Source organism: Notothenia rossii (genome assembly GCF_949606895.1).
Source record: "Notothenia rossii genome assembly, chromosome: 10".
Lineage (NCBI taxonomy): Eukaryota > Metazoa > Chordata > Actinopteri > Perciformes > Nototheniidae > Notothenia > Notothenia rossii.
The window spans coordinates 53,977,553-54,004,191 of record NC_136908.1 but is presented as its reverse complement, the minus strand read 5'-3'; the positions used below and the strand labels follow the sequence as shown (position 1 = coordinate 54,004,191).

Below are 26,639 nucleotides of genomic sequence, written 5' to 3'. Positions count from 1 at the left end.
AACTAATGGCAGATGATGCTTTGGCAGTATAACCTACCATCTACCTGTCCTTGAATCAGGAGCACTTAAGTGTATTGCCGCTTAAAGTGCACGAGACATAATTTCTCTCTTTTTCCACAGTTCAAGCCTCATGTGACAGAAAGGCTTTTTAGCTGATCACTTGGCGTTCAAGGACACCGGGACAGAGACTTGTTTCATCATGCAATCGCTCACTGAGCCGCCTCCTTTTTAGGTTTTCCCGAGCTTTCTTGTTTTGTGTGGTTGCATTTGGATATGTCCCTGTACTGTATGAAAGCACTCGTTTAAATAGTTAAATGATGGCTGTATGTCATTTAGAGGCTTCCGTTCATGGGGGATGTTCATGCCGGATCATTGTGACACTGGGAGGGTTTGCTAGGAAAAGGGTTTGCTTTTCCTACGATGACGAGGCCAAATTATTTCTGGGAAAAGGATATAATAAGGTAAACAAAAATAACATGAGTTGAATCTTGAACCTCTGATTCCGCCAAGACTTAGGTTTAGATTTTTCTGTTACATCATAAATATCTGTTTGTTACTGTACTCTGTTTTGATGGACATGTGTATCCTAGAGGGAGACGTGTGTGTTTTATATGGTTAGGGTTAGGGTTAGCAACAGTCATACAGCAACAGGAGACACAACCCAGAAATGTCTATTTATTTTTCTACAAAGCCACAGGTCTGAGTGGTTTGAACAAGCTACCAAATAAACATCCACTGGATAATAGTGCTCTAATGTCTGCAGAAAAGTGACTGGGTCAACCGGGTATCATAAGAGTAATGGTGCAGAGCAGCATTCCCGGTTTATCCCATCTTCAACAAAGCACAGATTACTATCAAACAAATGATCCCCTCCAGATATACTGTCTCTTTCGCTCTCACTGTTTTTGTTTTGTTACATCTACTGTATGGCCAGTGCACAAGCAATGACTCCCTTGTTGCATATTTTTTGGAATAGTGTTTGTTTCCCATTTTCAGAGCCAGGGCTGTGTAAAAAGCAGATTAATTTTGAGGATATATGGTCATTTTAACGTTAGTCGTTTCCAAAAGTCTTATATTTTGTATCCATATAATATATCACATTGTCTGAAAATAACACAACATAGGCACAATGATGTTTATTGCAATGATATTTCTTTACAATATAGCTCACATTTAAATTACTATGCTCTTAGTTTTTAACTGCAGTACTTCTGAAATTATTAATTTGAAAGAAAAAATATATATCTTTACGATTCCATCTATCTCCCGGCCACATTACAGACCATGTCAGTAACAACATGAACTAAATCTAAGAGATCATTTCACTCGTCGTTAGTTTAAAGTATCTCCTGATAAGGTTGTTAGTCAAAGCTCCATGTGTGGTGCAGTAGGAGAATACAATGTGAGGAGGAGAGAGTTGGGCCTACGACTGGTCTGAACTGCTGACTCGGCAGGAAAAACTCCCACTGATCTCCTTGTACCTCCCGACAGCTAATTTAAGAACCGCTCACTCCCTCCTCGCCCACCTGCATGCGGGGAAATAGATTTTGGATTGCCTGAGGTTTGCTTGTGTGAGGACTTTGCTTGGTGGGAAATGCATAATACTAGTATGTCGTACTCTGTAATAAATTCTGAACAGACTAATCGCTGAATAGCAGGTATTGGCCATGTTACAAAATCAATAGCAAATGAACAGTGTAATGTGAATACCGTACATCTGTTTTGTTGGTTCTAAATGCCGATGCAGTGTGTGTGGATGACAGCTTGGTTTGAATGTAGAGAACGGTGGGAAGAATCTCCTTGTCTTGATGATCTGCTTCTTAAGAAATTCCATTCTTTCTTTTTGTTGAAACGAGAGAAAAGAAGCAAAATCAATATTGCTCTGTCATGGCTCTCTGACTCAGAAACCGAGAATCAAACTGTTTTGAGAAAACTGATGGTTGAAGGTTCATGGTCATTTGCTCCTCAGTTTTTCAAATTGTGGATGTTTGGTCCAAGGAACAAAAGTATGCCTGGAAATCCTAATGTGTTAACCCTTTTTGAGGTCACAGCATTTCTTACAACTGTATGAACACGTTTCCCTATTAGTTTTTGCCACACTGTAACATAAGAGGGACATTTATAATGAAAGGAAAGGAAAACAATGTAATGGTTACCTCAAGTTTAAAGGGGCCCAATTATGCTCTTTGGGGTTCCCCCTTTCCTGTCGTGTGTTATAAAGGTTCTTTGTGCAGGTAAATGGTCTGCAAAGGCTAACAGTTTTGTCCCCCCCACCCCTCCTCGATTGAACTCCTTTGTTTACTTCCGTAACATATCGATAGGGCTGCTCGATTAGGGAAAAAATCATAATCTCGATTATTTGGGTCAATAATTGTAATTGCGATTATTAAATGCGATTATTCATTGACTTTGAAAACATCCATTTATTGGAGAAAAAGATTTTGAACAGTATGTTTTTAACAGTTGATTACCCTGAACTTTAAGTATAATCCAACTAAAAAAACAAAAGAAAGAAAAGTAATAATAAAAAAATAATCGTTTTATTTCGATTACGTTTTTTTGTCGTAATCGTTGCAAGCCATAATCGTAATCGCGATTTAAAATACGATTTAATTGAGCAGCCCTACATAGCGACATTACTATGTACCCACGCTTCTATTGGCTCGCGCTCCAACACATTGTTCGTGATATGCTAAGGGGAAGGTCATCTCCAAGCGGGTGGACCAATCACGACCAGCTAACCAATCGGAGCAGACTGTGCTCTGGTTTCAGATTCAACAATTGATTGAATTGTTATTACCTATAATGAATCTAACTTTAACCTTTAAACAAGTATGGAGTAGAATATAAACTTTTCTTCCCACCTCAGCTGAATCAAGCCAACAGACTTTTTGTTATGAACCCAAACCAAAGTAGAATCCCCCGTGAAGTGCGTCCCAGTAAAGGCAGCAGTGTTTTGTCTTTGAGCTCTAATTGTCCCGCTCAGTCATCACCTTGATGGCAGATCGTTGTTTTGCAGCTTATCTAAAGGGACTGCCTGTTCTCTGCTGCCCGCTCCAATATGCTCTCATTAATCTTCCTTACAGCCTTCATTAAAGCCGCCACTGCTACACCCATGCTCGCTCTGCAGGCTTCTATCTCCTGCTTAATGCCTATCTCCTTGACCTTTATCTCCGCCCAGCTTGCCTTCCTTAATCTCTCGCCTTAAAGCCCACGTCTTATCTCTTTCCCTCTTCTCTTTATTTCATTTTGCCTACCTTTCTTGTCCTCTTTATACACTTTGTCTAGCAGCTCCAAAACTGTACATGTGTTGTACTTATTTCAAAAACTCCTTGCAGCAGTCTGCCATTTCTCAAGTGGCAGTTTGTTCTTGGTTTGTAGTCGACTCGGACTAAAAAACTTCTTTTGAGAGGATGATGTGTTTTTTCGCTGGCTCTGTGTTGTTGTTGAAGTCTCTGCCACTGATCCTCTCAACCTCTATTTCTGTCTGCACACACTCCAAACTTTAGAGAGGCTAAACTCAGCTGGTTAGCTGGAGATCATGACTCAATTGTCCCTTTATCTCAAGATAAAATCAATGGCAACAAGAACTGTTTTTCGTGAGCTGGTTATTCTTAAATATATTCTTTTACTTTCTGCAACTAGCTTTTTTAGACTTATTATGACCTAAGAAAAAGTAGCATTTATGTTCTCTTCTATTTTCCCTCTAAGCCATTGCTAAAAGAAACTCTGAATAGACTATGAGGTTGCTCACATTTAGTTTTAAGCCAAAAGTTGAGGAAAATAAATGGTATGGGGTATATGCTAAGGCTGCTCAATCAATCGTATTTTAATCGCAATTAGAATTTTGGCTTGCAACGATTATGAAAACAACATAATCGAAATAAAACGATTTTTTTTTTTTTTGGGGGGTTTTCAGTTTAATTATACTTAGAGTTCAGGGTAATCAATTGTTATAAACATACTGTTCACATTTCTTTCTTTTTTTCAATAAATTGATGTTTTCAAAGTAAATGGATAATCGTTTTTAATAATCGTGATATCAATTATTGACCCAAATAATCGAGATTATGATTTTTGCCATAATCGAGCAGCCCTAGTACAGTATATTATATGCTGTGTTCGAAAGGATGTAAAAGTTTTCAGAAAAAAAGTTAATTCAAATCCCCAAAGCAGTCCGTCCAAGATGACAATAATGTGTTTGCCAAAAGAAGTAAATTAAAATCTTTTCTAATAAATATTACTCCAGGGATGTTTGCCACATATTAAAGATATTGCAAAATTGAACTCAACTCAAATCAGACAAACCCCCCAGGACACGATGCATAACTTCCAATCATAAACACAAGAGAGTAGATAATGAAAAAAACTGTCTATTAAATGTAAGTTACCTAAATAAAAGAGGTACTAAAGTTTATGGAGAGAATGTGAAAAATAAGTTAAGTTGTGTCTGCTGTTTTCAGGTCAGCAGGTTCTGGGTCTGGTGGAGAACCAGAGCGACTGGTACCTGGGGAACCTCTGGAAGAACCACCGGCCGTGGCCAGCTCTGGGCCGGGGCTTCAACACTGGTGAGTCCAGAGGACGTTATGTTCTCATGGTAGCATGGTCGGGCTGTATGAAACGGTTTCCCTGTCCTTACTTATAAGCGCAATTAATGCTAAGCTCTTGATTTTTGAGTATGCTTGAAGTATGAAAAAATATCCAGAAAATGAAGCAGCGCCAGGAAGACCTCAAACCATTGGCAATTTACTTTTAAGACATTATTTTTGCACTTCACACTGAAACAGGAACAGATTTATATTTTAAATCTGCACACATTTTGATGCTAAGCTTTGTGTCTTCCTGATTTCCAATTGACAGTGTGGATCAACCATTATCAACTAAAAGTGTTTACTTTTCAATGTTCCAAACAAACCTTTCATACAACATGTTTTTGTAGAGTGGACCTTCTACAACCTACAAGGATACAGCTTTTGTGGCAGGATATTACAAACGTTTTAAATGGTAGAGTACATCAATGGACATTTGATGTACATTTCCTACTCCTATTGTGACAGTATATTTAGTAAATGTATTGCATTTAAACACATTAACATTTACTGTAAGGATTGAATTTCTCTTTATGTATCCAATATATCCACCTGTAATAATCAGAAAACTTTATGTTGGGTTTTGTTGAAATCAAATCAAATAAAAGATACATTTAAATTAAGAATGTACTATTGAAATATTCAATGAAATACAAATATTTAAAGAATATGAGTTGGATACACATTTCCAATAAAAGATCAAACAAATGAATAAAAAATATTTATACAAACATAAAAAGTTAGGGAAAAAATGTGCATATAAAATGTTTTTTTTATTATTGCAGTTTTCTGTGTTCCTTTTTTTCCTCTGAAATATTCATTTCAGAGCCTCACAGTAAAGTAGAGCAGCAGTGAGGCAGTTTTGTTGCTCGTTTGTGTGGAAAAACATATTTTTTAAAGCCGACAGTAGAATTCATTGAATTCCATTACACCATGTTATTATTTTCACCCTGCTTATATATATTCCCCCCCTCAAACCCAGCAGGAATTCTCTTTCAGAAGACTTATAACTCTCTGTTGTTTGGATCTGGAGGATAATAGTTCTATTGCCCACAACAAACCGCACGACATGCTGCCGACGCTCTGTAGATTGCCCCCTGAACACCTTTATTTTGTTCACTGCTATGCTCTTACTGTTAAATTCCTGTTATTGTGACTTAACAGCAATTCTCAGAAAAAGAAAGACATTTTTTACATCAACACAGAAGAGCAATTTGACCAAAGAAAACTCCAATTCAACTGTGGTCGGTCAGCTTCGTGGCCACGGCAACAGATGGAGCTCAGCGGGGTGCGAAAGATTTTCTGCTCCACAAAAAAAATCCACCATATTTCCTCCGTCCAAAATTGGCTGCTTGATTTTATTTGTACCAGGCCAGAATATTTCTTTTATTAGCCAGGGAACTGAGAAGAAGATGCTTTTGATTTTTAGTCAAGAAAAAGTTATAATTCTTTGTGTGTCCCCAGGAGGATATGAACCTGTTTTCCCATTCAATGACGGTCAGTCTTTAGGTTTTAAATCTGCGGCTTTATCTCAGAAAACACAGGGATGGGATTTACAGCCTTGTGATTGGACGTTATCACCTTTAGCAGGCAGCTAGATACGGATCTCTCTGTTCTTTAAGCTATCTCTTTCTGCACGCTTTTCAGGGGTGATTTTGCTTCTGCTGGATCGTCTGAGGAAGCTGAGATGGGAGCAGATGTGGAGGCTGACTGCAGAGAGGGAACTAATGAGCATGCTGTCCACCTCCCTGGCAGACCAGGTAACACACACAGACACATACTGTACCTTTAGACATAACTCAAAATGAACCGTTTCACATGGACAAATCACAAAAACATCTGTATTGGTTGTGGGAGTTTGACCAAACATTCAAAGGGGATATATTTTGCTTATTTCCAGGTCCCTTATTGTATTTTCCACTCTACTGTGACATGTCTCCATGCTTTAATGTTCAAAAAGGTCTTTATTTTTCTCATACTGCCTGTGCTGCAGCACCTCTTTTCACCCTCTGTCTGAAACCAGAGCCCAGTCTGATCTGATTGGTTAGCTGGCCGGCTCTGTTGTGATTGGTCAACCACTTAGAGATGTCCCGCCCCTTATCCTATCAAGCACAATGTTTTGGAGTTAGCCAATAGATGCGTGAGTTTTACATAGTGATGTTATGTAAGTGAAGTCCATTGGATGGGGTTCAGGCAGGGGGGGTGGGGGGGCGTTGTGTGGAGGGAACTTTGGGATTTTAGCCTTTGCAGACCATTTACATGCACTAAAACCTTTTATAATACACTTTAGGAAAGGATAAACCCCAAAAAGCATTATACGGCCTCTTTAAGACCGTGCCCTTTTGTTTTTTTTTGCTACTGCTACCTGAACATGAAGTTAAACTGAGCTACAGTAAAGTGCTCAAATGCTTCAAATGAAGTACTTCTTACAGCTTGTTATCCAGCTGCGTCTAAAGGTCAAACCACTTCTGCCTGTTGTGTATGCCAGCACTGGAAAACATGGTGTAAAACATGCTGTCAGCCTCCTCCGGGCTGCACCACACATCAAACAAAAGGGGATAAAAGGTTACACCTTTAAACACACTCTTATATTTCCAGCATGTTACACTCACTTGTCCACTGGAAGACTGACGAAGGGAATTAGTTTGAAGAATGAACATTTTTTTTAAAGTCAAAGCCCTTAATACTTTCTAACCTCCCCACACTTGACTAATCTTTCTTGTAAAAGTGGGAGTGATTGTTTGGTTTTGGAAAGTCACAAGAACGGTCAAAATGCAGCCCTCAGTTTCCTTTCTGGCTCAAAGGTGGGCGGGGCATGAGGTTTCAGAAGATATCCAATGATCTGACAAGCATTTTGAAGCAGACTGACTCCTTATAGAAGCCCTGTTGTGCTTTTAGGGGTTTTCCCTTTCCTGTAGTGTGTTTATATATTTTTGTGTGCATGTGCAAAGGCTAAAATCCCAAAGTTCCCCCTGTCTCATTTTAGACAGAGGGTGAAAAGAGGTGCTTTAGCATGGGCGGTATGAGAAAAAGAAAGGACCTTTTTGAACATTAAAGCATGGAAACATGTCACAGGAGAGACACTAAATACAGATATGAACCTGAACATTAGCGTAATATGGCCCCTTTAAAGTACACTTTATCCATCCCAGCTGACTGTACCTGAAGGTCATAAATATATTTATCTTAAACTATGCAGAATTCTATGTGTAACAAGTATTAAGGCAAGACACTGAGACCTTGGCGAAGGGTCTCTTCATTATCTGGGAGCTATTCAGAGCTCATCTCGATGAGAGGTGCGTTTATGAGATTTTAATTAAAACTTCATTAGGATAGTCCCGCAGGGTATGCAGTTTGGAAAAGGAACAGGGTTTTTGCAATAGCTTGAGCATTCCATCTGCATTTTGCTGTATGAGCTCCTCCAATGGACTGGCAGCCATCTTTATCACAGCATTCAGAGAGTTTTATGCCTGTAATTATCAAGCTGGAATCTGTCACTCAGACTTTAGTCTTGTGACTCTGAATGTCCCGAAGTCAAAAAAGTCTTAACTAAATGTAACAAAGGACTAAAGGTAAGCTCAAAGCAATTTGAAGCATTCAGCTTTACGATGACACAGGCTTTAAGGAATTAAAGCCTGAACATCTGGAACATCTGGAGACGTACAAAACCCCTTACTAAAGAGAGGAGTCAGGAAGAAACCGTCTCTATCCATAACTGAATAATGATTGATGATCTGTTATCTTTGGAAACTGTGTGCACTTATATTTGGACCGTTCATAAATAGGTGGAAAAAATCAAGAGCATAATAAAATATTAGATTTTTATAGAAAAATGATAATAAAGTATGAAAGACATGCTCAGATATTTTCTATATGTATGCATAAATATACATATATATATATGTATATACCTGAATACTTAATGATATTTGTCATGGAGGAAATTGGGTTTCGTGACATTTGCTCCATTTTAATATTGATTTAATAAAAGATAAATAAATACAAAATAATGTCTATGTTTATATTTGTGCAAATAATAAAAAATGTGTACATAAACAAAGGAAGTAAAAGTGTGAAAGATCAAATGAATATAGTTATATAAACATTAGATATATACAGCGGTATATTTGTACTAATAACTTACTAATACTGGATTGCATTGTTTTAAAGTGTTTGGCTTAAGTAAAAAAAAGAGATGTATATACACGAAGTGTGCATGTTTGTTGTTTTAACAGACATTGTTTTACTATGTTTTCTAAATTGGTCTTTAGTTTGAAATCCTTGTGTGGTCATTGAAAAAGTGTGTGTGTGTGTGTGTGTGTGTGTGTGTGTGTGTGTGTGTGTGTGTGTGTGTGTGTGTGTGTGTGTGTGTGTGTGTGTGTGTGTGTGTGTGTGTGTGTGTGTGTGTGTGTGTGTGTGTGTGTGTGTGTGTGTGTGTGTGTGTGTGTGTGTGTGTGTGTGTGTGTGTGTGTGTGTGTGTGTGTGTGTGTGTGTGTGTGTGTGTGTGTGTGTGTGTGTGTGTGTGTGTGTGTGTGTGTGTGTGTGTGTGTGTGCCCGCGCCCGCCCGCAGGACATCTTCAACGCTGTGATCAAACAGAACCCGTTCCTGGTGCACCAGCTGCCCTGCTTCTGGAACGTCCAGCTGTCCGACCACACCCGCTCCGAGAAGTGCTACAAAGACGTGTCGGACCTCAAGGTGAGCCCCTGCTGTCCCCAATATGCTCACACTCTGTCTCACACACACACACACACACACACACACACACACACACAATACCTGACCTACATTCTTCAGGAGTCCCAGCCAGCCACACACTGCGGACCGCACACTGAGAGGCAGAGCAAAAGCATTATGGATTATGTTAACCTTGTAAAACGTCATGTCTTTTCACGTTCTAGGAGATGGGTAAAAAGCCTGTTATTCCCTGTTGATGCTGCATGTTTGATGCATGTGTGACAGACTGTTTCAAAGATATATTTGATTATGCTTTATGGCTCAATCTCAGCAGTTTTCCCCAAAGAAATGCCCAAGTGGAAGCAGGGATTAGTCTCCCTGACATCTGCCCACATTTCGATTGGCCTCCATTACACAGCGAAGATACAACAGCAACGATGTGGGTCACAATGCCTGCCGATGTTTTATTGGCTTCGTCCGTGTCACAGCTCGTTTAATATCAAGCATAAATTAGACTTCCTTTCAAATGAGTCGATAGCCAAATATTAACAGTATGGATGAATGAGTCTTGATGTTGTCAAATTCACCGAGCAGAATTGACACACAGTTGGGAACAGCCAAATTAACAAATGACAATATTATGTTACGTTAAATACCGATAAAAAAAACTATAAAGGAATGCATACTCTTTCTTCACTCGGTGGAAACTGAAAAACAGGTATGCAGTTATTTTTGTTAAATGTGCTTTTTCCCGTCTGAACCTATTAACTAATGCCTTGGAGCGCCCACATGTGATCAATCAATCAAAGTTTATTTATATAGCCCAACATCACACATTTTAAATTTGTCTCAGGGGACTTTAGAGTTTGTACAGGACTCTTTTATCTTGTAATATTCTTTGGCATGCTTCTTGAGTGATATTAAGCTGTCTTTAACTCTTTACCTGCTGTTACAAATGCAAATTGCCCCTCTGTAAGACGAATAAAGGTATTCGGAATACGTATACGACCCCCTCTGTCATTAGATAGATGTGATGCTATGCTCTCTCATTTATTGTATTCATATTTTATTGTTACTTTGTATGAAAACAGTTAGGATCAGACCCATGGTTTTGCTGTTGTAGAAATCAAAACATCTAAATATCGGCGGTTTAAGGTGCTCTTTGAATTCAGGATTTCGTGTAACAATGAAAAGCAACCTCATCACTTCCATGTTCTTTTTCGATAGTTGTATTTGGAGACAATCTTTAAAGTGTCATAAGAAAAAGAAAAAGTGAGAAGCTTAATGCCAGACTCTAGCAAGTTAAGTCTGTCCAATGTTTGAATGGTTCAAATGTTTCCTTTCAAAATGTCCCCTTGACAGTTCCCTAAATCCTTGAACCAGGAAGTTTATGATTTGATGGGATGCAACTGGTTTACTGGTTGGTGCTTTACAAAGAAAAATGACAAAGAAAAAAGGACCCAGAAAACCGTTTTCACTGCTTTTCTGTCTGTGTTTCTTCTGCCCAGGTGATCCACTGGAATTCCCCCAAAAAGCTGCGAGTAAAGAACAAGCACGTGGAGTTTTTCCGGAATCTCTACCTCACCTTTCTGGAGTACGATGGCAACCTGCTGCGGCGGGAGCTTTTCGGCTGTCCCAGTGAAACAGACCACAACAGCGAGAACGTAGGTGCAACTGCTTCTGTGGTTCTGGGTAAAGCCTGATACAAAGGTGTGAAGTCGGGGGGGGGGGGGGGGGGGGGGAACTAGCAGACAGTGATGTAAGGGTCAGTGTCACACTTGAGTAGAAGAAGAACTAGAATGAACTTTTCATTATGGAGAACTTTCTAACTTGGTAATGTTTGGGTTGTTAAACGTCAGATCTTCTTCTTCCTGACTTAATTTTAGTACTTTCTAATTAGTTAGATATTTATTTGATAATTCTTTGTTAGGTCCTGTGTTGCATTACATAAATCATGTCCTTCACAATAGAACAATAAGTCGAGGAGGTGGGCTTGATGTGATTCACAGAGATTAAGATCTTATTCAATGAACCACACTCCAATGAAACTCTTTAATTAACTTCTCCTCATTTGAACCACTTTGTTTCATGACAAATTAAAGGCCCCTCTAATTTATGTTCTCTTCCACAGACCCCCTAAACTTCAGAGTATTTCTCTGATCTGTTAACTTTTCTTACGCCTTGCTTTGATAGAATCTTGGTTTTAGGGCGATTTTAACATAAATGTAAGAATCCCCTTTGGTCTCTTTTTTAATACAGATTTCAAAGACCTGATGAGATGTATACATCTTACTGAGTTAGATGAGGGTCCTGCTCACTTAAAGAGACACACCCTGGATTTGGCTCTCTCCCCTGGTGGCTACACTTGAAAGTCTTAATCTCTCTGAAGCTAGCATCTGTCTTTCTGTCTACAAAGCTTATATTTCCAAGGCCCTCGTTCCACCTCCTTCTCTCAGAGTGTATGATTCTTGAGTATCAAGTGATTGGTCTACCTGCCCATTGATCTACCAAACGGTCCATTTAATTACCTGTCCTCCTGGTGAAGTCAGTTTGTCTGGCTGTTGTTCTTTCGGCTCCTCAGTGGTGGTGCTGTAAGAACAGCTGGCTCTGTGGAGTGCTATAGAGTGTCAGTCAGAGCGGGTGTGGACCGAACAGATGGTGCTACCGTAACACATACTCAACACTGACATATTCCATCTGGTGTTGGGTTACTTTAAACATATCTACATGAGGGATGATGTTGACATACAATCCTTTTATATAACGGCTCCTCCGGTCCCTTCACTAACAACCAGGCTGCCCAAACCTGCCTTCACACACTGGTGTTTGCCTACATTCAAGACAAACCATACACTCAAGCATTTGGAATTCGCTCTGCATCAGCCAATCAGCTCGTGCTTCCTCACTGTGAGTGGGATCCAGGTTCCCCTCAACAAGAACACAGCTGTTCTCTACGGAACGGTGGAACGAGCTTAAATCTGCTATAAGTCTACACGTGTCCCCTCTCTTAGACCTACACGTGTCCCCTCTCTTAGACCTACACGTGTCCCCTCACTTAGACCTACACGTGTCCCCTCACTTAGACCTACACGTGTCCCCTCTCTTAGACCTACACGTGTCCCCTCACTTAGACCTAACGCAAAAAACATTCAACTCATGACATTTGAAAAGCTCATTTGAAACAAAAGCAGCAGCCCTTACAAAGGTTTTGGCCTTTTTGAAGCAGATGTATTTGAGTGTGTATCTTCACAGTTTATGGATAAAAGAGTCCGTTAAATGAAATGTAGTGTAATACCTGATAGTAACAAAATGGATATCTTTCAATAGAGAATTAAGAAAAGTGTCTTCATTCATAAACCAAATGTAGTCAAATCAGATCCGAATCAGATGAGTTTATATGACCTTTATTCGTCCCACATAGGGGAAATGTACATTGTTACAAGATGGAGACAAAAAAATAAAACGGTATTAGAAAGGGCATGCACATCATATTTACACGGACACGTTGTCCAGCAGGGAGGACATCTTGGTTCCAAGTCAAGAATACAATGATACACAAAAACATGAAATGGAACCATTCAGAACAGGTTCCAACGATTAGACTGTAGACTTGCTTGGACCACATGTTGTAAACCTGGTTCATGTGGAGCTCACTGAGATCATACTACCCAGCATACTGTCAGGACTCTGTCTTATCGTTCAGACTGATATTCCACTGCGTGTTAGCTTCTAACCTGCTGAAGGTCACTTTGGTCAGAAGTGTTTCCAGGACCAGCCTCTATGGGACCAGCCCTGGTGTCAGCAAGTGTCAGCTCTGCGGTCACTTAATCAAATTATAATTTCCCATCAGGGTATGCAAGAAAAAACATTTCCCCAGCCCACACTTCTAATGTGTTAACTCAGGAAATACTTTGTTCGCTCAATTTTTCAGAGTTTGATCAGTGATTTAAATCCAATTAAAGTGATGATTAGACTAATGAAGTCACTGAGGGGTTGGCTCCAGCAGCACACTGCAGCCCGGGCTCCTTCAGGGCCACAGCGTCACTCCAGTCCAATAATAACATCCTTCAAAGCAGGGCCACACAGGAAGTGGCAGCCCATTAACAACCACTCTGCTTTTGTTTGTTTGGACTTCCATCTCCATTTAAATTATTGAGAAAGTTACCAACACCTGAATGCTGACATCCATTCATACGTTGGTTGACGTGTTGCCCCATCAACAATTTTACAGTATTCACACAGAAGCAGAAGGCTCCTGCCAATCCTCTATGTCCATTTGACCAAAGAAAACAAACAAGAGCTAATCAGGGATAAATTATTGGAACTGCATTTATTTGTAATGAATTGTAACAGCTTGTTGCTAAATGGATTTATGTGGGATTAGAGGCCTGAGTCTGGACAGACTGGGACACAGAACAGCCCTCAAAATGTAATCCTAAAGCCCCAGCCTAACCCCCCCTCCCCCCCCCCCCCCCCCCCCAAAGGTTCAGTACACTAAGGTTCAGTACACATGCAGACATGGACACTGAAGTTCTACTAGTGGCAAATAATTGTTTATTCAAATGCCTAAGTACGATGCAGGTTTATATTTACCTGACAAAGCCCTCTGGTGGCATTATGACTCAGGGGCAAAGGCTGGACTAATATGATGTTGTTATGAACACCTTGGAGGGGGGGGGGGCGGGCTTGATGGATGGGTCTAGCAAGCATGTGACACAGGAGCCCACGCTCCGTTTGCTGTTACCCACCAACAGTCATTTTGCTTTTAGTTTTTAACCATGACAACAAAGGTTCTCAAAACTTAAAAGGGAAGACTAAAACTTGACCTTGGAAACAGAATTTGAGGAGATAAACTCACTTTAATGTCCTTTAGGTAGCTGGAGCTCTTGATTATATCGCATGATATCCATTGGAATGTTTGAGATGGAACTCTTGTTGTCGTGTTAATAATATCCTACTTTTACATTTTGTTAGCTGTAATTTGCCCCTTCATAGTGTTTATTTGATTGTTTCATGGTCCACTTGTTTATATTTGAAAATGTTTAGTTCTGTTTTATTTTCTATTTTGTGTATTATATATAAAAATAAATAATAAAATATGTATTTTCAAATGATGTGCAAGGCCTTGTTTTAACATGCTGCTGCTGTGATGGGAAAAAAATCCTATTTGGGATCAATAAAGAATAACTTATCTTCATTGTTCTGAACCCTAACCCTGGCAACGTTTGGTAAGACTGTCAAGTGATTTACAATCTGTCTGACCTCAACCTACATAATCACTGTGGTGCGATGATACCGTTACTTCGGATCACCTTTAGTAGTAAACCTTCTTTCTCTAAAGTGACCCTCTCCTCCCTCCCTCCCTGCAGCTTCAGAAGACTCTGTCAGAGCTGGACGAAGATGACCCTTGCTACGAGTTTCGTCGAGAGCGATTCACCGTCCACCGAACGCACCTCTACTTCCTCCACTACGAGCACGAGCCCAGCCCCGACAACACCGACGTCACTCTGGTCGCCCAGCTCTCGATGGACAGGTACTTTTGGTAACTCTGCACTGAACTACTTTGTTTTTTTAATCTAGAGAAAACATTGAAATGGAAATGAACTGCTAAAAAGTATTTAGGGTTCCTCTACTTAGTGGTGTAGTGATATTGATACCCTCTCTGTGACCCGCCCCCTGCAGGTTGCAGATGCTGGAGGCCATCTGTAAGCACTGGGAGGGGCCCATCAGCCTGGCCCTCTACCTGTCGGACGCTGAGGCCCAGCAGTTCCTGCGCTACGCTCAGGGCTCCGAGGTGCTGATGGGCCGCGGGAACGTGGGGTACCACATCGTCTACAAGGAGGGACAGTTCTACCCGGTCAACCTGCTGCGTAACGTGGCCATGCGGCATGTCAACACGCCTTACATGTTCCTGTCAGACATCGACTTCCTGCCCATGTACGGCCTGTACGAGTACCTCAGGTAAGAGGAGCAAAACTGAAACCGCTAGTGACCCTAACACTTGGCTTGATGTTTCTTCAGAGCAAGAAACGCAATTTTTATCCCATTTTGTTAGATGTTGCAAATGTATGTAATGCTATTTCCTCTCTTTGCATTTAAAGGAAGTCAGTAGTGCAGCTGGACATGGCCAACGCCAAGAAAGCTCTGGTGGTTCCCGCCTTTGAGACGCTGCGATATCGTCTGTCTTACCCAAAGTCCAAGGCTGAGCTGCTCTCTCAGCTAGACATGGGCACTCTCTTCACCTTCAGGTAAACAGCTCTCACTCATTTCTTTTTTGGTGATTCAAAGCATTAAAAAAAGTTCAATGAACATGCACTGCGTGTTCGTCAATAGTCACTCTGAGGGTTTTTGAGTTCGGAACGCTGCTGGAATATAGCGCTCGCAAAATACATTTTCTTTAACTCCTAGCGTTAGCTTTAGCCTAGTACTGGTGACTAACAGGCTATTACGTCACATCATAATTATCTTTTAAATCGTCCCACTCATTGATCAGCAAGAGGCATTACAATTTGTATCCTACATATAGATAGTAGTTTTCCTTTGTTCATTCATATAGGAGTAGAACGCTCTGTTTCTCTGAACAACCAGCTAGCTGTTAGCGTTAGCTTCAGCATACCTAATCATCTCCTATGATATCATCCCTAATGATAAGCAAAAGGCTCTACTTTTTAATATTATACATATAAAGAAGATTGAATTCAATGCAATTTTTAAACCAACTGGTTTGTTAACGTAGAATAATGCAGACATAAACCGCCCTCTTTCTTCGAACAACGCTCAACGTGCATTTCGTGAACATTGGATGAACAAATGCACCCGTAGATAATTTGCTTTGTCATTTGAGACTGAATCAGGATTTGGATATAGAACTGAGGGGGTCTGGCGAGAGAAAAGGGTCCGGCTGTCTGCAGGTTGGATTCAGAGAGGACAGGAGAACAGTGGTCAGCAGAGACATCAGTATCAATACACTCATTACCAGGGACAAAGGGCCATTTGTAACATTAAAGCCACTGGAAACTCTCCCGGCTGGTGTTTAAATGGGAGAGGGGGAGGGGCTCCATTTTCTGCTTCGTCAGCGCTTTGCTCTAACCATACATCTCAATTAAAAACAGCCGTCATCATTACAGTAACAAGCACAATATGTTGGTAAGGGAAGGAAGAGGGTAATTATGCGTTCCTCCTGTGTGCAGTCCATTCAGTCACACTTACTCTGCTCCTGTATATATATGTTATTATTTTATCTAGTTAGTGAAGAAAAAAGTGTCCACACAGACTTTGCATTAAGTCTACAGTGTTAGGTAGACTAACTCTGTCAAAAACATCCAGACTTTTCAAACCTTCTATGATTGAGTTTCAATATCAAAATGCCTCCTAATTTATTAAGAACTATCTATCTATTTGATAGATTCTTGTTTTTATTTATTGAAATACACAAACCTAACAGATAACAGATGATATACAGAGCAAGAAGAGGCCACTTGCCTCCACCTAAATAATGATAACATTCACAACTTTATTGAAAAGACAAGATCAATAAATTCAATAGTGACATCAAAGTATTAAAACATATAATAAAAAGAGACAAAAACAACTATACATCTTACTTCTTCTCAGAAAGCATATTTGACACTCCCTCCAACTTAGTTTTTCTTTCCTCCTCCTCCTCCTGCTCCAGGTACCATGTGTGGACTAAAGGCCACGCACCAACCAACTTTGCCAAATGGCGGACAGCCACCACGCCCTACAGGGTGCAGTGGGAGGCGGACTTCGAGCCATACGTCATGGTGAGGAGGGACAGCCCGGAGTACGACCGCCGCTTCGTGGGCTTCGGCTGGAACAAGGTGGCTCACATCATGGAGCTGGACGCACAGGTACGAGACCCAACGCTCGCTTTCTGTCTGATTAACGTCTCAGGTTTTCTCAATGCTTTATGGTGTCTGCAATTCATTAAAGTATTAGTTAAAATATCTTAAAATAAGAAATCAGTTCTTTGGTTCATACATGGACATCGTCGTACCATTCCTCACGCCCGCATCATTTACCGTGAAACCGACCGTGAGCGACAGATGTGAATCATGGAAGTTATGGTTTACTTTCAACACTATATTAAACCAAAAAGGTGAACCACTAAGAAAGCCAACATTTCACGGTGTTGGGTGGTGTTTAGTTTTCATTTTCCTTTCTCGAATTGGAATTTAAACTTTGGTAATCAAGAAAAAAGTCAATTAATTTATCCACATTTTTATGGCAACATAATTAGAACACACAGGGCAACATATTTTTGATCTGCTCCTGTAGTCCATCTACGGAAAAATGTAGTTTTTCCACGGCGGACGCACATCATGGCGACTCCAAGTGTCTTTTCCTAAATAAAGATGAATTCTCCTTCACGTCTTTCCTGAACCCCATGACGTTCTCACTGAGGTTAAGGAAAAATGGTTAGAAAAATACATGATTTTTTTTTGGACAACATTTCACATTTGTAGCGATCAGCCGCCCACACTGAACCTCCTCTTCCTCCTCTCTTCACAGGAGTATGAGTTTGTGGTTCTGCCCAACGCCTACATGATCCACATGCCTCACGCGCCCAGCTTCGACATCACCAAGTTCCGCTCCAACAAGCAGTACCGGGTCTGCCTGAAGACCCTGAAGGAGGAGTTCCAGCAGAACATGTCGCGGCGCTACGGCTTCGCTGCCCTCAAATACATGACGGCTGAGAACAACAGCTAGCCACCACTGCAGACCCTCACCCCCCCGGGCCTGAACTATTGACACATGGGCTGGGGAGTGGGGGTTGGGGGTGGGGGGACAGGAAACAGACAGGGTTACTTTGAGACTTCCCTCAGACTTTGTTCGAATGTTTGACCCTCAGTGTGGGACTGCATGGGTCTTTATGTTCTCTCTTTGTCCTGTGGATGGAAGGAGGGGATTCACTTCTGCCAGGATGGAGATGACGGGGGTCCGACCGTGTGAGCCATGGCCCTTAAATCTGACAGACAGGAACATTCGATGCCTTGTCATATTTGTAAGGCCAGTGACAGAGTTGTTGGCTGTGTGTAACATTATGTAAGCGTGTGTGCAAATGTGTGAGTGCGTGTACCATGCAGGTAGATGTTTCTGCAGGACAGTGCTTAGCGAAAAGCTTAAGGAGAGATGATGAAGTGAAGCATTGTGGGCTTACAATCTGTGCGCACGCCTTCCAAGTGCCAACGAAAAGCAGCAGCAGCAGCAGCAGCCGCAGCCGCTGTCTGACTGACAGCAAACCCCCGACTCAAATGCAAATCGTCACCAGGCGGCGAGATAAGACAAAGCGTTTCCGTGTCCACATAGATTTTGAAAATCTCATTGTGACGAGTGACACACACTCCGATATCGAGGCGAGCAGCCAGCCGCTGCTTAATTTGTTTCCTAGCTGATGCATATCAGAATAAATCCTTCTCCTCGTATGACAAGGGAAGTTAAGTGCAGAGCTGGAGGTTGATATTCAGGGTGTCTCCACATCAGCGAGCTGCTACAGAATGTTTCCCCGTGTTCATTTACGATACACAATCTGACAGCAGCCGGTCGGCGTGGGTTTCTTTTTTATTTGTGGATTTTAAATGGATGTCGGTGTGGTCTGCACAAACACCTGCTGGAAGGCCTGTCCGTTTGTGACTCCCCAACGCACACAGTATTCATTTTTTACTTTTCTTTCCAACCATCAGTGTTATTTATCAGTGTGTTTACAGTCCTGACGGGTGGAGCAGGAGCCGTTATTGTCTCCTGATCTGAAAGAACATTTGAAAACTGAAAAAAAGCTATTTTTCTCTCACTCTTTCTTTCTCACTCTGGCCTCTAGTTTGACGACATTATCGTGGCGCCCACTAACGCTGCAGTGGTGTGCGTTCTCATTTTTCGTTGTCACACACCATCAGGCTAGGTGTGGTGATCCTGATTTGTTGTGGATATTCTGTTCAGCTGTTACAACCAAGAAAAGCATATCTCTTCCAGATAATGAAGACAGACATTCACTGTAGCATTATACTCATTTTGTATGATAGACATATCATAACTCTGGTCTTGGGTACATGCACTAAGACACATGTTACTATATGATAAGGTCAATTGAAACTAAAGTTTGAATGGACTACAGATAATCGAGAAATATGACCTCAAAGAATGTAAAGTAGGTTAATATCACTGATATTAAATATAATGATATGGAGGTTAAAAAAGGATTGAAAATCACAAAATGGTTCCAATATGTCCCGGTTTTCCAAGATACGTTCAAATCAGAACTGTGTTTACTCCAATCCACAGGGTGGTGCTAATCAGACCTGGCGCCAGAACAAATCTACAGAGAGGGCATATGATTTTCATGGGAGGGCACACAACAAAACCGTCATGTGCCGCGGCCAGTGTCGACGCCAGAGATTTTCTTTTGGGGGTGCTGTGGGGTAGCCTGACGTTTCATAGAGGGTGCTCAAACATTTAGGGTTTCCCATTAATGTACCGGGCGCTACAGTGGAACTTTCTACTGCAACACTCCCCACACGCACACACATACACAGCACACCTGCGACTGTTACAATGAAGGCTCGATAATCAGCTCACGGCATATAGGTGTAAGCAGGGGCAAAGTGCTATTTTCTTGAGGGGCGGATCTAACCTCCTGTAGGGGGGTCCTGGGGCATGCTCCCCCGGGAAGATTATTTTTTAATATTGAAGTTAAAAGCATCAATCTGGTGCACTTTGAGAGCAACATGAAGAGACCTATGGATACATCTCTCAACAGCCATATGAAACAGAACTGTAATCAGATTTTATTTTCTTTATGGATATTTTACAAATCACTCCCCTTTCAAACTGCATTCTTGTTTTACTGTCATATAGAATTTCTTACCTGTTTTTCATTTATTACTCTTATATTACTATCTGACATCACATACATCGTAGCATTAAAGTTCACAGTTTATTTATAATTAGATACATTTTAATTATTTTTATTTTTATAAATAATAAAAAACGTGTTTATTGGGGGAGGGCAAGAATGTCATGGCCCCCCCACGGCGCCGGGTCTGGTGCTAATACACATGAAGCTCTATTGAAACACCAGAAGAAGAAGAGAAACGTCTGAAGTTTAGTTACACCAAACACATTAGTCATTATTAAACACTAACTCCTTGATGAATTGCATTTATGGACAACGATCAAGAGTTACGTTGTATACCCTGTACGGGCTCTCTCACACTTTACCACACAGATCATTATTTAGTTAAACTGATCAGGGATCAGATAACCACTGCAACAGGTCACTCTCTATAACCATGTGTGTAGACATCGCTGGAGCTGGTTCCTTCCTTTCACTTTCATGTGCTTGGAAGAAAACTGATCATTTCAATGTAACCTCAGCTGCCATTCTCACTGAGAGGATTACAAATAAGTAATGAACGTAGACGGATAGTAGAGTATTTACACCTTTTCAAAAAAGGTCTAGTATGCATCTCAAAAAGGTATTCACTTCAGTCACGCATCTCCTGCCACCATCTCAGGCTTGATACATACATTCAATACAAGAAGAAAATCACACAGATGATGTAATACAAAGGAACTATGAGGATTACCCTGTGGCTTTTAACGATTGTTTTGTCAAAGTGCTATTTCCAAGGTCTAGAATAAGCTCTTATTCTCAGCAGGAGCTCGCATGTCGACAAAATAATGTGTGTTGTGATGGAAAAAGTGGACTTTGAGTTGGAATTTAATTTTCTATTTTATTACAGGTGAAGGCAATTGGTTGTGTATTCCAGCTGCTGGGAAATTGTTATACGTTTAATACGATACTTGAGAAACACACATATTTGTCGGAGACATTTCCTTATTTTTAAGATTGTACCATCGTTAAACTAGAGGCCTGTTTTTCTCTCTCCGTCTCTCTCTGTGTGTGTGTGTGTGTGTGTGTGTGTGTGTGTGTGTGTGTGTGTGTGTGTGTGTGTGTGTGTGTGTGTGTGTGTGTGTGTGTGTGTGTGTGTGTGTGTGTGTGTGTGTGTGTGTGTGTGTGTGTGTGTGTGTGTGTGTGTGTGTGTGTGTGTGTGTGTTTGGTTTCTGAATGTGGTTTCTGAATGTGTGTATGGCTTTGCAGGGCTGGGAGGAGCTGCATTGTTTAAAGTAGGACAGTGCTGACTGATGCTGCTACCTGAATAAAAAACAAAGAGTCAAACGTTGCTGTTACCGTGTTTCATCATTTCCCTCTTCAAACGTGTTGTTTTAGCTTTGTGAACCCAAAGGAACACTCACTGTCACACACAGAGTAGACAGTGTGTATCTATACTTTCAGGGACACACAACAGTTTACCACCTTTCTGAGATAAAGGGCCACTCTATTTTCATGTGTCAGCGTCAGTTTACTCAACAAAGAGCCAATAAAAACCGTTTTTGTGTTTCTGGAGAAGCTTTGTCAAGTCAGCCAATGAGCTGTAAGAACGTTTAGGGTCCCTATTAGCATGTTAGCATACACAGTAGCAGGGTCATTCCAGAATTGGAGGACATTTCATATCCCCGAATATAAAAAAATCTAATAATCCATGCCCAAAATGCTAAAACATGCACTTGTGTTAAACATACTTGTCTTGAGACAAAATGTATATAAAGTTGTAGAAAAAGTGGTTTCAAAATATTTTTTAAATGATCAAATAGCTCTCGAACACCCCCTAAAATGGCATTTTTCTCTTGTCCCCGCTTCTTGGTGACCAACTTGCATGTCAAATATAACATTTAAAATAGGGATTTTATTTACTTTTCTTTGGTATTATTCTATTGATATATGTCTCTTGTAATGGTAAAATCAATTTGTTAAATCATAATATTTTTAATAACAGTAATTTTGCACAGAAGGTGTGTCCCTCAACATGCGTTCAACCCTGTTACCCAAACCTTTTTAGATTGGAACAGGAAGTGAAAAAACTGTAAGTCAGATGACACAGTGGAAAGGACATCAGCAAGCCATGTGCTAGAGCCATGGGTAGACCAAAACTAAGTCCTCTCTTTTATTTTTCATATTTTTACAATCTTTTCAATCTTCAAAGAGTGTGGCACTCTGACCCACTCAACCCTGTTACTGATATTAAAATATAAAGCATATTAATTTCAAAGTTATCTTTCTTGCATTAGATATCCAAGTTTGTCCTTGCCTTGAAAGTAGCTTTACATGCTACTGTACATCTAGCAATAATTCCTGAGGTCAAATTAGCATTGATTTTCAACCCTGTTACTATAATTAGAGTAACAGGGGCAATTCTTCATTGGAAAATATACATTTGATGCCTAGCTGGGCAAATCACTTTTTTTGATGGTTTATTATCGGTTTTTCCTAAATACATAAAACATTTTTATAAAATAAAAGGTTCATTTTTCAAAAAAAAATTCGATTCTGGAATGACCCAGCACGCGACTACCAAAAATGAGTAGCATGTAGATGAGAAAAGCTACAAAAAAATACAAGACATAAGGGCAAACCCCCCCCCCCCCCCCAAGTTTAATGCAGGTGGTCGGATAGAAACGCCACCAATATGAGACAACATTTCCCATAAAAGGCCTTGGGATGAATATATCTCAATCTGATTTGTACTATCTTGGCCAATTGTTGTCTTACCAAATCAAACATTTGGACAGATCCTTTTTAATGTGTAGAATTTAATTAGAACCTCTAGCAATGAATATGTAAATGAAGCCGTATAGAACCCTTAGAGAGGTTAATTTATCCTTATGATCATACATTTGTATTTTATGTAACCCTAACCGAAATATCCCACCACAATAAACTTGGGGCATAATCTTTAGATTTATGGACAAAAGCATCTGCCAAATAAATAAAAGTGACTTCTGTTGTAGTGAAAGAGACTAAGCTATACAACTAGAAGTGAACATTTCTACTACTCTTTGATTAGTTTTTTGAAAAGAGTATTTTCTCAGTTCATACAGTTGTATCTTTAGCCTGTGGTCCTGCTGTTGGGTTGTTTGACGCTGAGGGGACGGTGGGCTGACCTCCCTGCAGATGAAATGAGAGCAGGAGAGTGGAGCACCCAGTTTATCGGCTCCCTGGAGTCTGCCATCCCTTAACTTCTCTTTAATGACGGTCTCACGACACCATTTCTCTTATCGCTCAGGCTATTAAAAGTTTTAGTGGAGCTGCTCATTAATTCAATTTAAAATTGAATGCATGAATTTTAGTTGACTTTTTAGATCGTAAATTCAGAGGATTGGATGAAGTTAGCCTTGCAGTGCATATCAGGGTGTACCGTGGCCCTGAAGTGCAGAACACAACGGAATAACAGAAAAGACAACAAAAGAGGAACAACTTCTTTCAAGGTTTAGCAAATTGCTATTGGGTTTTTATAAATTGCTGTTCTGTCCTCTGTTTTGTTGCTTTTATGCCAAAGGGGGGCTTTTGAGGGTGTAGCTTCACCTGCAGCGGTGTTTGTTAAGCAGAACAACATCAAAGTTAGCTTGATCTTTCAAAAACTAAAACCTACATATATGGTCATATTTCTGGCACAAGCCTTAAGGAAGCCACGACAGTCCCAGCACCTGATTTGTGTTAACCAGGAATTAGGAAATAGTTCCATGATGTCTTTTTATACTAAATAGTAAGTGGCAATGTTTTGAAGAAATTAAAGTTGTGTCCTGATGATTGGTGCTAGATGAAATGTCAGAGAATCACTCATTGTATAACATTTGTATCCTGAGGGATCCATCAATGTCCAAACCAAATGTTATGGCAATCAATATAAGTGTTGTTTAGTCTTCATTTAGGTGGAGGACTCACCAATCGGCCAAAAGCAAAGCTGCTGGCATGGCCAAAAAGTTATTGTAAATTACCCTCCTTATCCTTTGAAGGACTACTGTATAATTCAAAAGTCGTTTTTTTTTTTGCCAAAAGAGGAAGACATACAGGCAGTTACAGGGCCACTCGATATCTGTGAGTCCATTTAGAAAAGAGACATGAAAAGAAGTGATAGAATTACATTTCCACACAGTTTTTACGACATTTACTTTTTTTTAAAGGAGGCTTGTAACACTATAAAACCCATCATTCCAAAATGGTAAACAGATCATTCATAAACTTGTGTTAATAGTAAATCAATACTGCATTTGATGCTATATTGTGTGAAACTAAAATATATGTTGATGGTTTGCAAACCTTTTAGATTATATAACATTTATAAACATTACATAGGGCCAGAGACCAACTATCAACCATTAACAAATTATTAACTATGTGTTTATAGATGCTTATAATAGCCAACCAAATAATGTTTGTAGAACGTTCACAAACTAACCACTATTAACAAAGTGTCCATCCATCTTATCGTCTGGTTCTCTTAAGTTTGGTCTTATGGTGAATCATGGTTCTGTGCTGACACCTAGTGGTCATCTTTTTTGGCCTCTGTATCCTTTCAGAAGGTATTAAATTGATCTCACAGTACAACAATATTTAAGAATAAACCACCTTAATAAATGCTTATTCCATGTCTATTAGTTCAATCTGTGTTGTATAAACTTTTGAGACAGTGGTAAAAAGCACATCATGGTTTCAATGTTGAAGCAGATTCTCACTTAATGCCAAAACAACAGCCTTTGTCAAAAGTTCCCACAAGTGTCCTCTCTTGTAAATTGTTGATTAACAGATTATGTCATCCTCCCTAATCTTATCCCTACAACCTGAATGTAAACCGCTTCATGAAGACCATCTTAGATGTGTTGGTTTGATATTGTATAAAGTAATATTTACTCAAGGTCAAGACACTTGAACCATCACCATCAGAGCTAGTATTACCTTAAAGGTCACCTATTGTGCAAAATCCACTTGTTCATGTCTTTTCTGCATAAACATGTGTCCTCTCTTTTTCTCCTGATCCATTTCTATAAAAACCTGTCTGAAAATCAGCTGATCAGATTTTGGCCACTTTATGATGTCATAATGTTTTTTTGGCTTGTGTAACCATTAGCCAATAACCAACCTAGCGGTAGCTTTAGCTAACGTTAGCTAACGGAACAAACTGCAGAGTAAAATTGGAAAACACTGTTAATTCATTATTCTATCATTTGTAAAACTACGGTGTTAAAAACGACAATTTCAAAATACAGATTCTATTGGTATAGATATACAGATACTAAAGATACTACAGATAGGCAGGTACTTGCTTTCAAGCAGAACGCGGGGGAAAACAAATTTAGCGGGAGTGTTTACGTGTTCGGCGTAATGACATACAACGGCCTCGACAATTTCTGTAGTCCTATTCAGCCACTCGGTAACAACCATCGTTTTTCAGACACGTAAACTCTTCAAGAATCACCAGTGGTGTCACTGCTGATGTATTTAATGTCGTAGAACAAAACGTGATCCGTCTCTTAAATTTGTGTCAACCACAGACCTTATTTCGAGCTATTTTCCAAAACCTTATGGAAAAAATGCATTGCTAAAAATTCTAACTTACTTCTGGGTTTTAGGACGCGTCACTGCGGTTCTCTATTGTGTTCTTTTTAACCAAATATCTCTCAGAGGGGCGTGGGGAGTGGCTCCTTATTTTCATCTAAAGTAACAGACAAAGAATCAGCACTTTTCAAACAGGGCTGAAACAGAGGGGATTATGGGATGCTACAATGATCTGTTTGGTATTTGGAGCCAAACACTTCAGAGACATGTCTTGTATATATCTGAGACCTATAATATATTGATGAAAAAGAGTATAATAGGAGACCTTTGAAGTAAAGATTGTCTGATGGATTTATTCAAACTTCTTTTTTTCCTGTGCTTTCAACCACATCTCAAGGTCTCCTTTCAGGGGATGCGGGTCCAGTTTCATAGAGATTAGGTTAACATTGTGTCTGCTTCTCGCCTGATGAGTGTATGTACGACCGTGACAGAGGCAGGCAACAGCGATGGAGAGCCCCCCCCCCCACACACAGGGCCGAGCGCAGTCTCCTCACGTAGGACCTGATGGAGATTGTCTGCAGTGGGTCGATTGAGGCGATCAATCACTGTCTGCAGACCTTCCTCATGCTAGCAGCAACAAGCACACAACCATTCTTCCGACATCACTTCCCCTGGGAGAACAAGATACTCATTTCCTCGTGCAGCCAAATGGGAACAACATAGAAATTCAGCTTCGACACACTCAAAAGTCACCACAACATGCCTGTTTTCAGACTTTGACAAAATGCTTTGACATTTTTGTAATTTCTTTGGAATTGTATGAAAAGCTTTCAGAGCAGCAGTTCTCTGTTACTGTTTTCATTATGAAACCTGAGTCACAGTTCGAGGAACATTTATACATTTTTGCCACTCGTGTAGAACTGGAGTAAGTGATGGAAATCTAAAATATTTGGACGTATGTCGC

At 40.3% G+C, this 26,639-nt stretch overlaps 1 protein-coding gene across 2 annotated transcripts in view; it reads left to right on the top strand.

The window, feature by feature from the left end:
* Positions 1-21,464, top strand: part of large1 (LARGE xylosyl- and glucuronyltransferase 1) — a 66,131-nt gene extending 44,667 nt beyond the window's left edge. The window contains exons 7-15 of one of the 2 annotated variants that reach the window (XM_079654145.1): positions 4,464-4,568; positions 6,237-6,349; positions 9,160-9,285; positions 10,773-10,928; positions 14,634-14,806; positions 14,947-15,225; positions 15,366-15,512; positions 16,940-17,135; positions 17,797-21,464. In XM_079654145.1, coding sequence (XP_079510271.1) covers positions 4,464-4,568; positions 6,237-6,349; positions 9,160-9,285; positions 10,773-10,928; positions 14,634-14,806; positions 14,947-15,225; positions 15,366-15,512; positions 16,940-17,135; positions 17,797-17,994 — 1,493 coding nt within the window. In that variant the 3' untranslated portion in view covers positions 17,995-21,464. The remainder of the gene's footprint in view (positions 1-4,463; positions 4,569-6,236; positions 6,350-9,159; positions 9,286-10,772; positions 10,929-14,633; positions 14,807-14,946; positions 15,226-15,365; positions 15,513-16,939; positions 17,136-17,796) is intronic. The other variant, XM_079654146.1, reaches the window with a different exon arrangement.
* The last annotated feature ends 5,175 nt before the right edge of the window (positions 21,465-26,639 follow it).